Genomic DNA, 15,110 nt, shown 5'->3' on the forward strand with positions numbered 1-15,110 from the left:
TGGGCCTCACTGTGCATTGGGCACACAGACTTTCAATTTGGTAACAGGAGTCAGTTAGTTTCTGGGTTTCTTTCAGAGGGAATTATTGTTCAATATATAGCTGCAGTTTCAGTGTGTCAGTGACATGAAATGAGTTGAGGAGCCTGCTTTGTGGCCATCTCAACCTATAACTCTCCAGTAGCATTTTAGAGGTAATTACTCAGTTTTAGGGATCTGAAATACAGTTCCCACATGGTTTGAGGCGTAACTCTACACCCTCCTTCAACCTTGACCTAACACTCAGCTGCTCTGTGGTTCTAGAAGAATAACTGTGTGCTGCCTGAGGATCTGAAGAACTTTTACCTGATGACCAACGGCTTCCACATGACGTGGAATGTGAAGCTGGATGGTGAGTCAGCCTTCTTGCTGTGGAGGAGTACTTCCCTGGCTGAGAGCTTACAGGAAACAATTCTGGGGGCCTTTACAACTCAGGAGTCTGAATATGGACAGTGTATGGGGTTCTCCTGAAGTGCAGTATCCAGACGCTGTGATCATCTCCCAGCGGTAACCTATGCCATCATTGCTTCACCCCCCGCCTCTGTGGCCCCTGTGCCAGAGTCTGCCCAGTACCTAACCGGAAGCTCAAGTTAGAGGCTTCCTATTGGCATGAGATGTTGGGGAAAATTAAGCATACACAAAAATCCTGAGCTACCTTGAACTTAATAACTCGGAGGAGTCCGCGTTGGAGCAGTCTCCTCAGGGTGAGCTGCAATGACAGTCTCTGGCGGTCATAAGAGGGGCTCCTCCCTTCATTCCCAGCAGGCTGGAGATCTCAGGGCCCTGACCTCTCTCTCCCTCACGTCTCCGCAGCCTGTTATCAGCCGCCTCAGTTCACAGGTTACCATCCTGGTATTAAATACATCCAGGATAACACTTCTGTTGTGGATGTGGGAACTGACAGCTCGGTACATGTAAGAGATGCAGGCATGATGCAGGCATGAAGGTCAGTGCCGCACATTCAGGTGAAAGCACCAGCAACATTTCACAGGCTGGGGAATCCTGATCTAGCCACTGGGGTACAGCTCATTCCTGACACGGACTTCCCTGTCCTTAAGAGGACTTTATAATCTCCAGACTCCGGCCACACCCCCAGATCTGCTTTGGTCCTTGGGAATCACCCTGCACCTCTCCTTGCTGCCACTGAGATGAGTAGTTTCTGCCGCCCAGCAGATCTACAGAACTGACCCTTCCCTTCACTGCCTCTCCAAACCTTCCTGTTTCTCTTTCAGCTGACCAGAGGCATATTTTATAACTTACTCCTAAGCATTTAACATGAACTAAGAATCATTACCTCTGATGGCCTAGAAATCATGGTGTCACCAAAAGAGAGTGGACAGAGGCTGGAGAGACTGTCAGATTCTCCCTTGCCCATATCACAGAGACAGGCTAACCCTTTCAGAAGCCTACTTCAGAAAAGAAACATTTCATGAAGGTTTTCTGGGTCCCTATTCACTATTAGTACTTTTTCTAACTTAATCCTCCCAACCTATTTTCTATCCTCATCCCCATTGCCATACCCATTCTTTACTGGATGGCCAAAATCATTAACAAAAAATCTAGCACAGGCAGCTTCTGATGTTCACCTCCTTAGTGGTCTTCTTGGACATTCCAGGCTATACACCAGCTGTGGTATTACCTTCAGTCATTCCAGTATTTCAGCAGTCACATGTCCAAGCCTTTGTGCACCACCCCATGCCCAGCACCCATATTATAAAGATTCTGGATGACAGATAAGAAAAATAGATCATCTTTCTACACCTGAATCACAGAAAACTAGAACCAAGCAAAAAGGCCTTCAAGAAAATTTGCTCCGTTGAGTTAGAAAAAAATGACAAGGGGGAGATAGTTTCCACAGTGAAAGCTTACGACAAGAAGGGTAGAAGTGGTCAGTTATATAATTAAAACTGTTACTTTGGAAAGTATAATCCTTCATTCTGGATGGCGGGAGCAAAAATATTTTTCAGTCCTTTGATCTTCAAACAGGCTCCAACCCTAGAATTCCCAGTTCCTTTTGAGAATCCCCTCTTAAAATTTCCTTTAGTGCCCCACCCTAACACATGCAGTGGGGACTCTTCACTCAAGGCCCCAGCTGTTTTTTGTTTGTTTATTTTTTTTGCATAAAAGATAAAAGTCTGGTGCTTCAGAGCATGTAGTACATTGATTCTCTTTTTTCCACTTTCCATTCAGTTTCTCAGCCCTGGGATCAAATAATAACTGGTCTTAAGTTAGTCAAGCAGACGCTCTTTTGTTGACCACGGTAACTAGCTTATTATTCCATGTAATTCTTTTTGTTAACATTCCCATAGAACATACCATTCCATTGGGCAGCATGGCAATTAACAACATCTCAAAACTGACTCAACTCAACCAGTCTTCCATGTACTCACTTCCTAACGCACCAACTCTGGCAGACCTGGAGGACGATATACAAGAAGGTAACTGGGGGAACCTCTGCTTTGAATTACAAATCAACATGCTTGTTTCCATTTTATAATATTGAAAATAATAGAAACACATTGTAGCATTTTAACTTATTCCCCTAAACCCAAAACCTTCCCACTCCTGGCTTCTCTGAACCATGGGAGTAAGGTTAGAAAAAAAAAGCCTGTGTCAAAAAAGGAAATTTTCATCAAGAAAATGCCAGGGTTGGGGTCTTTGTTTTGTATCCAGTACCCACTTCAGTCCCTGCCGCATAGTAGACAGTTAATGAATACTGGTAAGTGAATGAATGTTATGGATTAAACTTCACTCCACATTTCAGTGTTGAGACATTTCAGGGACCGTGGCAATCTAAGTGCAGCTTCCTTTCTCCCTTCAGGCTCTTGGCCACTCCTGATTGAAATGGCTTAAATTCAAATAGCTGCTAAAGCTATAAGCAATTATGTATAAGTGAGGACTTCTTCAGTCAGAATTGTGTTTGGCTGCATATAATAGACCCCCTTTACAATGTTTAAACTAAAGAGGAGTTTATTTTTCTCATAATAAGAATCTGGAACTAGGCTGGTGTAGTTGCTTGAGAAACTCGATGATAAAGTCTCCTCTGGATTCCTGGCACACCAGGCTTGGGGTTTGGTTTTCATTCTCATGGTTGAAGAATGTCGGTTCTACCTCCAAGCTTCAAGTCTGTGTTCCAGGCAGGAAAAAGAAGAGTAAAGGGCAAAATAACTGTCTCTTGGCAGAATATTTCCCTTTTTGTCAGGAAAATAGTAGTTTTCTCAGAAGCCCCTCCCAATAGCCATTGGCCAGAATAGAGTCAGAAGGTTGTCCATCCCTGCACGGGAATTTGAGGAGGTATTTTTAGCTGTGTGGTAGTGCCCCAAATTGAACTGGAATAGAACTGGAGTTCTAAAAGGGAGAATGAATATTCAATAGATAACCATAGCATCTCTAGTACTAATGCCTTGGAGTGCATCGAAGTTCTGGCAGAACTGACGATGGTCTTTCTCCTTCAACTGGACAAACAGCTGGGTGATAGGAGGAGGAATCCAGGGGCTGAGACTGAAAGTTTTGGGCCCTGGGAAGAATCTGTCACTCAGAAATGTATGGAATCCTCATGGGTGTGCAAAAGGTCACATTTGCTTTGTGTGTGTGTATTGGGGCTCTCTACTCCCTCAAAGGCAAAGACGCTGTTAAATAAGGGGAATGGGTGTACCCTCCCCTTGAGGCAGGTAGGCAGCAGTAGACTAGATGACAGAAATGATCTCACGGGACCTCAGCATAGGACTTGAGCCTAGGGGTAGAGACCACATTGTCCTGCGTATTCATGGGGCTAAAAGTCACTTGGGCTTCTGGCACCTTCTGGGTTCATGCTTTTTCATACAGTTCAACAACTCTGTTTCATTCAATTTAAAAATGCTAACTCTTCTCAGGAGACTTAGCAGTTAGAAAGAGGACAATCAGGAAGAAATATTAGAATATACAACCAGAGAAGTCACACCACTAGAGGACACTGAGGACCTAAATAAAAACAAGAACAAGAACACTTCGACATTTAAGACAGCACAAAGAATTCCTACAGAAAAAAATCAAACAGTCTTGATTAATCAACTGACTACATGAGTTGAATAAGAATATAAATATTGAGACCTGAGTTAATAGCCTGAAAAAGCAAGTGCAAGAATATCTAAAAGCACAGATAAAATACATTTTAAAATGAGAAATGAGGGGAAAAGTGGAAGGATAAGAGAAACAGAAAATACAACAGGTGACCTTCCATTGGAATTCTAGGTACTCAAAAAAGAGGAAAAGAATAGATGCAAAAGGAATAATAAGCAATAATAAAACAAAATTTGTATTATTCAATCTGCGGATTGAAAGGGCTTCTGGACTCCAGTTGAATTCAGGAGGAAACAGAAACCTAGACATTACATGATGCAGAAAAAAAAAATCACAAGCTTCTAGGCAAAAGTAAAAAATTATATAGAGAGAATAATCAGACTGACATCAGTCTTCTTACCTGCAGCAGTTGAAAACTAAAAGATAGTAAAAAAGCATAAACAGGTTGATGAAAGAAAAGGAGTGAAAATCAAGAGTCCTGTATATATAGACCAATACAGCTCTCAGATTATTAAAAGTTTGTGTAAAACTTACATAAAGTTTGTGTAAAACTTCAGGAACATAAATACTCCAACCAGAAGACAAATGGAATGGAGAGCTCTAGATGTGGCTCTATAAAGAGGAAAGGAAACAAGACGTTAGTGAACCTCTTGTGAAAGAGAGAGATTGGGCTTCCCTGGTGGGCTGGTGGTTAAGAATCCGACTTGCAATTCGGGGGACACCGGTTTGATTCATGGACAGGGAAGATCCCACAGGCCAAGGGGCAGTTAAGCCTGTGCACCACAACTACTGAGCCCACGCTCTAGAGCCACAAGCCACAGCTACTGAACTGCACGCTCGGGAGCCTGTGCTCCACAACGGTAGAAGCCGCCACAACTAGAAGTCTGTGCCTTGCAGCTGGAGAAAGCCCAAGCACAGCAATGACAACCCAGCCCAGCCTGGATAAAGAAATATGTAAGTCGAGATTTAAAAAAGAAGACTAAATTAAATCTTACTGTTCAGGAATATAACCTTAACCAGCAGACCACCTTACCTCCCTCCCAAGAAACCTGTATGCAGGTCAAGGAAGCAACAGTTAGAACCAGACATGGAACAACAGACTGGTTCCAAATTGGGAAAGGAGTACATCAAGGCTGTATAATGTCACCCCGCTTATTTAACTTATATGCAGAGTGCATCATATGAAATGCTAGGCTGGATGAAGCACAAGCTGGAATCAAGATTGCTGGGAGAAATATCAATAACCTCAGATATGGAGATGACAACACCCTTACAGCAGAAAGCAAAGAGGAACTAAAGAGCCTCTTGATGAAGGTGAAAGCAGAGAGTGAAAAAGCTGGTTTAAAATTCAACATTCAAAAAACTAAGATCATGGCATCTGGTCCCATCACTTCACGGCAAATAGATGGGAAACAATGGAAATAGTGACAGACTATTTTCTTGGGCTCCAAAATCACTGAAGATGGTAACTGCAGCCAAGAAATTAAAAGATAACTTGCTCCTTGGAAGAAAAGCTATGACAAACCTAGACAGTATATTAAAAAGCAGAGACATTGTTGACAAAGGTCCATCTAGTCAAAGCTATGGTTTTTCCAGTAGTCATCTATGGATGTGAGAGTTGGACTATAAAGAAGGCTGAGCACTGAAGAACTGATGCTTTTTAACGGTGGTTTTGGAGAAGACTCTTGAGACTTGGACTGCACGGAGATCAAACCAGTCAGTCCTGAAGGAAATTAACCCCAAATATTCATTGGAAGGACTGATGCCAAAGCTGAACTCCAATACTTTGGCCACCTGATGCAGAGAGCTGCCTCATAGAAAAGAACCTGACGTTGGGAAAGATTGAAGTCAGGAGGAGAAGTGGACAACAGAGGATGAGATGGTTGGATGGCATCACTGACTCAATGGACGTGAGTTTGAGCAAGCTCTGGGAAATGGTGAAGGACAGGGAAGTCCATGGGGTCACAAAGAGTCAGACACAACTGAGCAACTGAACAAAAACCAAATTCAAAAATGTATACGACTTTTACATAAGAACTCTTGGAAAAGAGGAGACTTAGTGCCTGGAATATGTTTACATGTACTATCTCAGCTAAACCTAAAAAATAGGACAAAGGCAAGATATAAGAGTGTTATGGGCTAAATTGTGTCAAATATTCATATGTTAAAGTCCTAACCGCACTACCTCAGACTGTGCCCTTATTTGGAAATAGGGTCATTATATTAATACATTTAAGTAGTTCAGGTAAGGTCATACTGGAGTCAAAAGTGAAAGTGAAGTCTCTCAGTCATGTCCGACTCTTTGTGACCCCATGGGCTGTAGCCTACCAGGCTTCTCAGTCCATGGGATTTTCCAGGCAAGAGTACTGGAATGGGTTGCCATTTCCTTCTCCAGGGGATCTTCCCGACCCCGGGATCGAATCTGGGTCTCCCATATTGTAGGCAGATGCTTTACCCTCTGAGCCCCCAGGGAAGCACACTGGAGTCAGGTGGAGCCCTAATCCAGTATGACTGGCAACCTTTTAAAAGGGGAAATTGGGAGATAAAGGTACATAAGAAAGTCATGTAAAGATGAAGACAGAGTGCTGCTTTTACATACCAAGGAAGGCATAAACACAAAAACAAAAGTTGCAAGCAAGCTACCAGGAACTAGGGGAGAGACATAGAACAGATTCTTCTCCACAGCCCTCAAAAGAAACCAACCTTGACCTTGGATCTGTAGCCTCCAGAGGTGTGGGACAACAAATTTCTGCTGTTTCAGCCTTTCAGTATGTGGTACTTTGTTGCAGTAGCCCTAGCATTAATACAAAGAATGTTCCAGAAAGTCCTTACAGTAGAAGGTATAAGACAAAGAGGAAAGGAAGTAGAAAGTGGAAGGTCTCATCCTACTGGAGGAAAAAAATAGTATACTTTGGGGGAAACAGAGTGTCTTCAGTGTCTTGGTTTTCTTTTCCTATATAACAGATTACCACAAATTTACTGACTTGAAACACCACACATTTCCTATCTAACAGTTTTCATGAGTTAAAAATTCAGCTACAGATTAACAGAGTCCTCTGCTTAGAGTCTTAACAGGCTAAAATCAAGGTGTCAGCTGGTGCTGTGAAGCCATCTGAGGATAGGGGCCTCTTCCAAGCTCACTGGTGGTTGACCTTATGCAGTTCCTTGCATTTGCGGGACTTGTCCTTGTTTTCTAGTTGGTTGTTGGCCCGGGGTCACTCTCAGCTCATCTAGACTGCCCTTAGATTCTAGCCACATGATTCACAACATGGTAGCTTGCTTCTCAACCAGCTACTCCTACAGTAGTCTCATAATGTCACCTAATCAAGAGGATGATTACTTGATTGTTACAGATCCTGACTGCTCTCAGGGGAGGAGGTTATACATGGTGTCTATACCAATGAGTAGACTCTTGGGGGCCATCTCTAACCACACTTGGTTAGAGAAACAATGGCCTATTATTTTCAAATAAGGGTAGAATTGTATGAATCCAGTCATGCAGGCATAACAAAAAGGAAGATAACCACTAAAGGAATAAAAGATTACTTTAGAATCTCTAACCTAATAAAGGTAGTGTTGAATCATATGAGTAAAAGTAAGAAAAAGGGAAAGGAAACATTATAAAACAGGCAACAAAACATTAAGAAGAATAAAATAAAACAGATTGATCATTATATTAAGTGTGCTGGAATTTAATTTCCCTTTTAAAAAGCAGAGACTATCAGACTGATATAAAAAGCAAAGCTCACCTATGTATTATTTTCAGGAGCATATGTAAACTGATGACGAGACCTCCTGGTAAAGGCAGATAGGTAATTCAGAGCAGCCTTCGTGCTGAAAACAACTGAAAAGTCAGGCAACATAAAAAAATCATCAAAGAGCTAATAAGATGATGAGGTAGCACTAGATTAACACCCAGAAGAAGACAGAAATCCAGGGAAGAGGCTCAATGTTTGGGGTTGCTCTTGCCTAGGATACACTATCCTTTTCAAAAGAAGCAATGAGGCTACAAAAGGCTGAGAATTGGACCCATATGTGAGACTAGGAGAATAAAATGGAGTTGTAGGATCGACAAACTAGAGCACCCAAAAAAGCTACCCTACCCTTTCAGTTAGCATGGTGGGGAGAGCTGTACCTTAGGAGACAAAATGAACCAGAAATAACCACTTTTCACATGGACTGAAAAGTGTAAGTCACCCGTGCATCCCAGAAAATGTTAAATCCCCAAATTGGACTAATTTGATTCCAGTATTAATATCCTAGGGGGCCTGGCATTCACTCACAGACAGATATTCACTCTAGAGAAATGTTCTGAAATTGACTGTGTTAATGGATGCACAGCTCTGTACATACACTAAAACACATCAAATTGTACACTTTTGAGTAAATGGTATGATAGATGAATTATATATCAATATAAAACTTATATAAAGGTAAACTTCTTCCCTAAAAGCAGAAAACATTATCTTAGACTCCTTTGTTTTTATAAATAATTTTTCCAAAATAATCCTCCTGAATGTGAACCAGGCACATAAATAAACACAACACCATGAACAAGAACTAGCACAAATAATGTAACAGGAGGAGATCCACTGGTACTCCCAAGGATGAAATTATTAGGCACAAGCTATAAGACAATGTGCTAATGTGCAAATGAAGATAGAACAAAACTAAAAACTCAACGAAGAACTAGTAACAGGGAGATCAGCCCTGGGTGTCCTTTGGCAGGAATGATGCTAAAGCTAAAACTCCAGTACTTTGGCCACCTCATGCGAAGAGTTGACTCATTGGAAAAGACTCTGATGCCGGGAGGGATTGAGGGCAGGAGAAGAAGGGGACAACAGAGGATGAGATGGCTGGATGGTATCACTGACTCAATGGACGTGAGTCTGAGTGAACTCCGGAGTTGGTGATGGACATGGAGGCCTGGCGTGCTGCGATTCATGGGGTCACAAAGAGTCGGACACGACTGAACTGAACTGAACGGGACTGAACAGGGACATTGTAGGTTTGACCTTATGATTCTGGTCATAAGGCACACTATCTTTCAAACAGGTCAGAACTTGTGCAAATAATACTCTAAACTCCGAGGAAAATTTTAAGACAATTACTTAAAAGGACTAGAGAGTAACCAGATATAAGCAGAAACTGGAGTGGCATCTACAAATGGCAGAAGGGAATCACACTGAATGATTTTCCTGTTTTTGTAACTTTTTGCCTGAGGGTAAACCCCAGATAGCATCAGTCAGGGCTGCTAAAACTTGGTAGGAGCCTGGAGTCTAAATTTTTTATTTCATCCAAGATGAAATAGCAGAAACCAATCTTCCCACCTGGAACAAAAAACAAAAACAAATGTAAAAAAAAAGTAAAACAATGGATTTCAAGATAGCATCATGCCGGGAAGGATGATGAGTTCTGAAAGATGGGAAACAAATGAGGTGACCCCTAGCTTATTATCTGAAAGTTTCCAGTCGACAGCATAGGGAAGGAAACCCAAGCAGAACCTGTTGTACCTGTTAACTAAGAAGAACTATGAGCCCAGTTGGATGAAGACAGCTCACAGGACTGAGTAACACGGAGGAACAAGCTGCATAGAGAACTGCCGAGGATCCTCCTCCAGTGCTCAGCAGAGAACTGAGGAGCAGCTGCATGTGAAGACCCTGCCCGAGGCCCAGGGACAAGACCCCCGGTGATGAGCGGGAACAGCGCCTGGTGCTCACACAGGACCAGGCCTAATGCCTGTTTCTACGGCCAGGCTGAAAAGCCTCACAGCTTACACAGCTAGAGTACTCAGAAGGGTCCCACCTCAGGAATGGGGGAAAAATTGCCCTAGGTTAAATACTGTCTTGGGTTCTGCCTGACGAATACTACAACCCAAAAGTATCTGTTTTCACTAACTATCACAGAACAAAGCTCAATGATATTTGTAGAAATATAAAAATATAAAGCACTCAAAATGGAAAAGTAACAATTTCTGGCATCCAATCAAAGATTAGCAGGCATGCAAAAAAGAAGGAAAAAAATAACTAAGGAGGAGAAAAATTGATTAGTTGAAACCAATCCAGATTTGAGATACCATTTAGAATTAGCAGATACAGACTTTAAAACAGTCATTACTATATTCAATATGTTCAAAAACTTGTACAGACATAGAAATTAGGAAAAAAACAAATCCAGACTTATCTTTTAGAGATGAAACTAGTGTCTGAGATGAAAAATACACTGGATGGGACTAACAATAACTTAGACATTGCTAAAGAAAAGACTGGAGAACTTAAAGACTTAACAGTAGACAATCCAAAATAACACAGAAAAATTAAAAAATTCTTTTCATGAAAAGAACATCAGTGAACTGAGGGACAGCAAATGGTGTAATGTAACTGGAGTCCCTGAACAGAGTCCCTGTAATTGGGCCAGCAAATAATATTTCAAGAAATGGCGGCTGAAAACTATACAAATTTCATGGAGACTTAAACCATATCTAAGAAGCTCAACAAGCTAGGAATAAGAAACATGAAGAAATAATGTTAAGAAACATAATCAAATTGCTCAAATTTAGGGATGAAGAGAAAATCTTAAAAGCTGTTAAGGGGAAGAGACAGTTCCATACAAAGGAAAAGACATAAGGATAATGGCATATTTCTCATTGGAAATAATTCAGTCAAGATAAAATACTGGGGAGTGGAAGGGATAAATTGGGAGATTGGGATTGACACACACTACTATATATAAAACAGATAACTAATAAGGACCTATTGTACGGCACAGGAAACTAATCAGTATTCTGTAATGACATATGGTGAAAGAATCTAAAACTATACACCTGAAACTAACATTATAAATCAACTATATACCAATTTTAAAAAGTTGAGAAAACTCATACTAGACCAGAGGAAAAAACATACATAAAAAAATAGAAAGTGTTCTTTAAGCAAATTCAGTTGACTGAAACAAGATAAAATACTCAGAGGAAAAAAGTGTCAACCTAGAATGCTGAACCCCTTTCAGACATTCTAAATTCTTTCAAAAGCAAAGGCCTTTTCAAAAAGCAGTCTAGCAATGTCCATTCTACTGTGTGAGTATCTGTCCACATAACAAAAGAACTTGATCAAAAGGATGTGTAGGGAGATGATAACTGTAGCATTTGCAGTGGAATAATGTTGGGTGAATGCCTATCAGTAGAGGGCTGGCAGGGTAAATTAGGGGGCACCCACTTCCACAGTCAGACAGGCAGCCATTAACACATTAGAATTGCAAACCTTAGAGGGCTTTCCACATGGTACTGTTATATAGAAGGTAAGATTTAGGTAACCTGTATGGTATCCAATTTTTATATAATAAACAATCTTGAAAAAATTTAGATGTTATACCTATATGTGTGTCTAGGACCATATGAAATGAGGAAAGCCATGTTTTAAAAAGAAAAACCTTTTAGTTAAAAATGTAAATACTAATGCACTTATATAAAATTACATACATAGGTTGGGAGAAGGAAATGGCAACCCAATCCAGTATTCTTGTCTGGAAAATTCCATAGACAGAGGAGCCTGGCAGGCTACAGTCCATGGGGTTGCAAACAGTCGGCTACGACTGAGCGACTGTGCACACATATACCTAGGTATATGTATAAATCAAAAATATTATTCTTATATACTGTTTTATCCAATCTCTCCTAGGTTTGTAAACCTTCTCCACCCAGTCACTAATACTAATCTTTATTGCGTAACTGCTGTAGTGAAAGAAGCAGGAGAGGCTTCTGATGCTTGCATTTCTAAGAATTTATCTGTTTTCTGTTACACCATAATATTTGGTTTCTAGGTTTGTATTTCTAACAAAGCCAGACTTAGCGTTAGTTATAATGTTATAATTATAATATGGGCTTCCCTCGTGGCTCAGTGGTAAAGAATCTGCCTGCCAATGCGCAAGACAAGGATTTGATCTCCAGGTCGGGAAGATCCCCTGGAGGAGGAAATGGCAACCCACTCCAGTACTCTTGTCTGGAGAATCCCATGGACAGAGGACCTTGGGGGGTTATAGTCCATAGCATCACAGAGAGTCAGGCACAACTGAGCACACACACACACACACAATTATGCTTAATGCGTGCTTGGTCACTCAGTCGTGTCCAGCTCTTTTTGACCCCGTGGCCTGTAGCCCAGCAAGGTCCTCTGTTCATGGGATTCTCCAGGCAAGAGTACTGGAGTGGGTTGCCATTTCCTCCTCCAGGGGATCTTCCCAACCTAGGAACTGAACCTGGGTCTCCAGCATTGCAGGCAGATTCTTTACCTTCTGAGCCACCCTAGGACTCATGTCCTTAACTAAATCTGTTATTAATTAATGACTAACTAATATTTATTGAGTATGGGCTTTATATAAAATTTCTGACAGTCTTCACGAAAACTCTATTAGGTACACATTCAGTTCAGTTCAGTTCAGTCACTCAGTTGTGTCCAACTTATCACTGCTTAAAACTAAGTAATCTAAGGAACTCAGACATTGCATAATTTGCCAAATGTTGTATAGTCGATAATTGACAAAAGGCACAGACACAAAATACTTTAATAGGGTCATCATCGCAAATATACCCTTTAGACATAAGAAACAGGATTCTAATCAAAAGATCATAAAGTGCTATAGAGGAGGGGAAAGCAGTTATCTGGGGAAGAAGAAACTGTTGTGATTGTGCTGACTTCACGTGTCCCGGGAAGTTCGCTTTGGTGTCCTCACGCCACCTTCCCCTGGACTCCGTGACACTGTCTATCGTAACAGCGGAGCGCTGACAGAAGACTCAGACCGAGGACAAGACCCAGGGCATTTAGAGGGGACAACACATGTGATCCACATTCGAAAATGATGGTTAAGAATATATTTGAGATAGGCTTTATTTTCCCCTCTGTTCTTTTCATCCTAGCAAAGCTGGATGAATAAGTATGTTTGAGCTGAGTGTGTTTAAACATTACCATTAACTTCTGGATTTGCAGCCAGTGAGAACCAGCCAGAGAAGCCTCACTTTGATTCTCGCAGCGTGATATTTGAGTTGGACCCTTGCAACGGGAATGGGAAGGTTTGCCTCGTCTACAAAAGAGGGAAACCAGGTAAGGATCATGGCAGGCGCAGTTCTGTAGCTTGGGAATGGCCTTGGCTGACCTTGCCCTCCAGCCATCACACAGAAGACATGCTCCTCCCTGACCCCCTGAGATGCTGCAGGGACTCGGGTAGATGCCAAGAGAAAGCCCCTTAGGGCCTCCCTGAGCCACCCCCTCTCCAGGCCCATTACTGGAGTCTTTTTAAGGTACTGTCATTTGTTAGTCACTGCAGAGTAATAAGATTAGGATAATAAATGAATAAAAAGTGAAAGAAATAGTTACTCTGTTTATAACTCCTCTAGCTGGTTCACATGTTAGAAAAGCATCCAGGAAAAGCATTGTCTTATACTTCTTATGAAGGGTGTCTAACTAATAAAACCCTGAATTCCTAGACCTCAGTCTAAGAGGAAAAGGCTCTGGCCTCCTGTGCAGTGGCCACCACTGGACAGCAGCTCAGTCCCGGAGGTGGACAAGGTCCAGCCCTCTTCAGGTACCTCTCTGCCTGGGGGGTGAGAAGACACACCAGGATTTACCTCCAGGGGAAGGGGAGACCGCCTCCTGCTGGAGGGGTCTTTGTGAAGCAGCCTTTGAGCTGCATCCCAATATATGGGTCAGAATGAGATATGGGTGATGGGGGGCGGGGGGGGCAAAAGGGGGCATCCATGCAAAGAGATGGGTAAAAGCCATGCCATGGGACAGTGCAACTGATTTGGGGGGAATGACAGGTAATTTTAGTTCACTGGCCACTTGGTTCATCTTGTGGATGAGGGGAGATGATGCCAGAAGCCCTTCATGCCAATTTTTGAAAGCCAGGTGAAGGAGTTTGGACATTCTATGGAAGTACGGGGGTGTCAAGGTCATTTAGCACAAATACGGCAGGATTCAAGTGAAAGTGTGACCACGAGTAGAACTAGAAGAGGGAGTTACTGGAGGATGGATGCCCTTTAGGGAGATGTCACAGCCGGTAGAGAGGAGATGAGATGAGGAGATGAGCTAGGAGAGACCTCCATGGTGGTAAGGATGGCTGGCCAGGAGCAAGCGAGAGGCAGGAGCCGGTACAGTAGTGCTTCCGCTCAGCCAGCACAGCACTGCACAGGCAGGAGTCCCAGGAGAGGGGTGGTTTCTGCTAATTCCTGCCGGACCTCCTGAGAAAGCCAGGGCCGCTCGGAGTGTCTCTCCATCAGGAAGGCTGAGCCCACAGCCTGTAGCTGCTGGGGGCGGGGAAGCATCGTGTCCACACAGGAAAGCAGCGCTGCTTAGGCAGCCTGAGTGCACGGATGGCCAGGGCCCAGCGATAGGTCAGTTGGCTGACTGATCAAGAGCTCGTAAAAGAATACCCAAGAAGCCACTGGAGAATGGAGCTGGGAGGTTGGAAGGGAAAACTGGGAACTTTTACATTCCTTCTACTGTTGACATTTGTTTTAACCATGAGTAGATGTTGACTTTATAGATAAAAGGAAAACAGTGTCAAGCCATCCCTTCCTTTTTGTCTTCTGTCTACTGTTTCAGGATTAGCAAAGGACACTGAGATCTGGTTCCTGGACAGAGCGTTATACTGGCATTTTCTCACAGACACCTTTACTGCCTATTATCGCCTGCTCATCACTCACCTGGGCCTGCCCCAGTGGCAGTACGCCTTCACCAGCTATGGCATTAGCCCCCAGGCCAAGGTAAGGGAGAACTCCCTGTCATCTCAAACTGCAAAACGTATTAGAATCTTCTGAGGAAATGCCTAAATTGCAGAGTCCCAACCTCCTCATCTGATTCTGCAGATCTGGGTATGCCCAGGAACTTGCATTTCTAATAAGCAAAGTAGTTGCTTCCAATTCAGGTGGACAACAGCACTTTATACTAATCTAGTTAAGTGGTTCCCAGCCTTGGCTAGTCCTCGGACTCATCTGGGGAGTTTTAATTTCTAATGAATTAGGG

At 42.5% G+C, this 15,110-nt stretch overlaps 1 protein-coding gene across 5 annotated transcripts in view; it reads left to right on the forward strand.

Annotated features, from left to right (window-relative positions):
* Window positions 1-15,110, forward strand: part of TPGS2 (tubulin polyglutamylase complex subunit 2) — a 69,067-nt gene that overhangs the window by 49,379 nt on the left and 4,578 nt on the right. For 4 of the 5 annotated variants that reach the window (XM_060405331.1, XM_042239371.2, XM_042239370.2 and 1 more), the window contains 4 exons: window positions 301-388; window positions 2,346-2,474; window positions 13,077-13,190; window positions 14,691-14,851. In XM_060405331.1, coding sequence (XP_060261314.1) covers window positions 301-388; window positions 2,346-2,474; window positions 13,077-13,190; window positions 14,691-14,851 — 492 coding nt within the window. The remainder of the gene's footprint in view (window positions 1-300; window positions 389-2,345; window positions 2,475-13,076; window positions 13,191-14,690; window positions 14,852-15,110) is intronic. The other variant, XM_012103331.5, reaches the window with a different exon arrangement.

This window comes from Ovis aries, chromosome 23, assembly GCF_016772045.2.
Source record: "Ovis aries strain OAR_USU_Benz2616 breed Rambouillet chromosome 23, ARS-UI_Ramb_v3.0, whole genome shotgun sequence".
Lineage (NCBI taxonomy): Eukaryota > Metazoa > Chordata > Mammalia > Artiodactyla > Bovidae > Ovis > Ovis aries.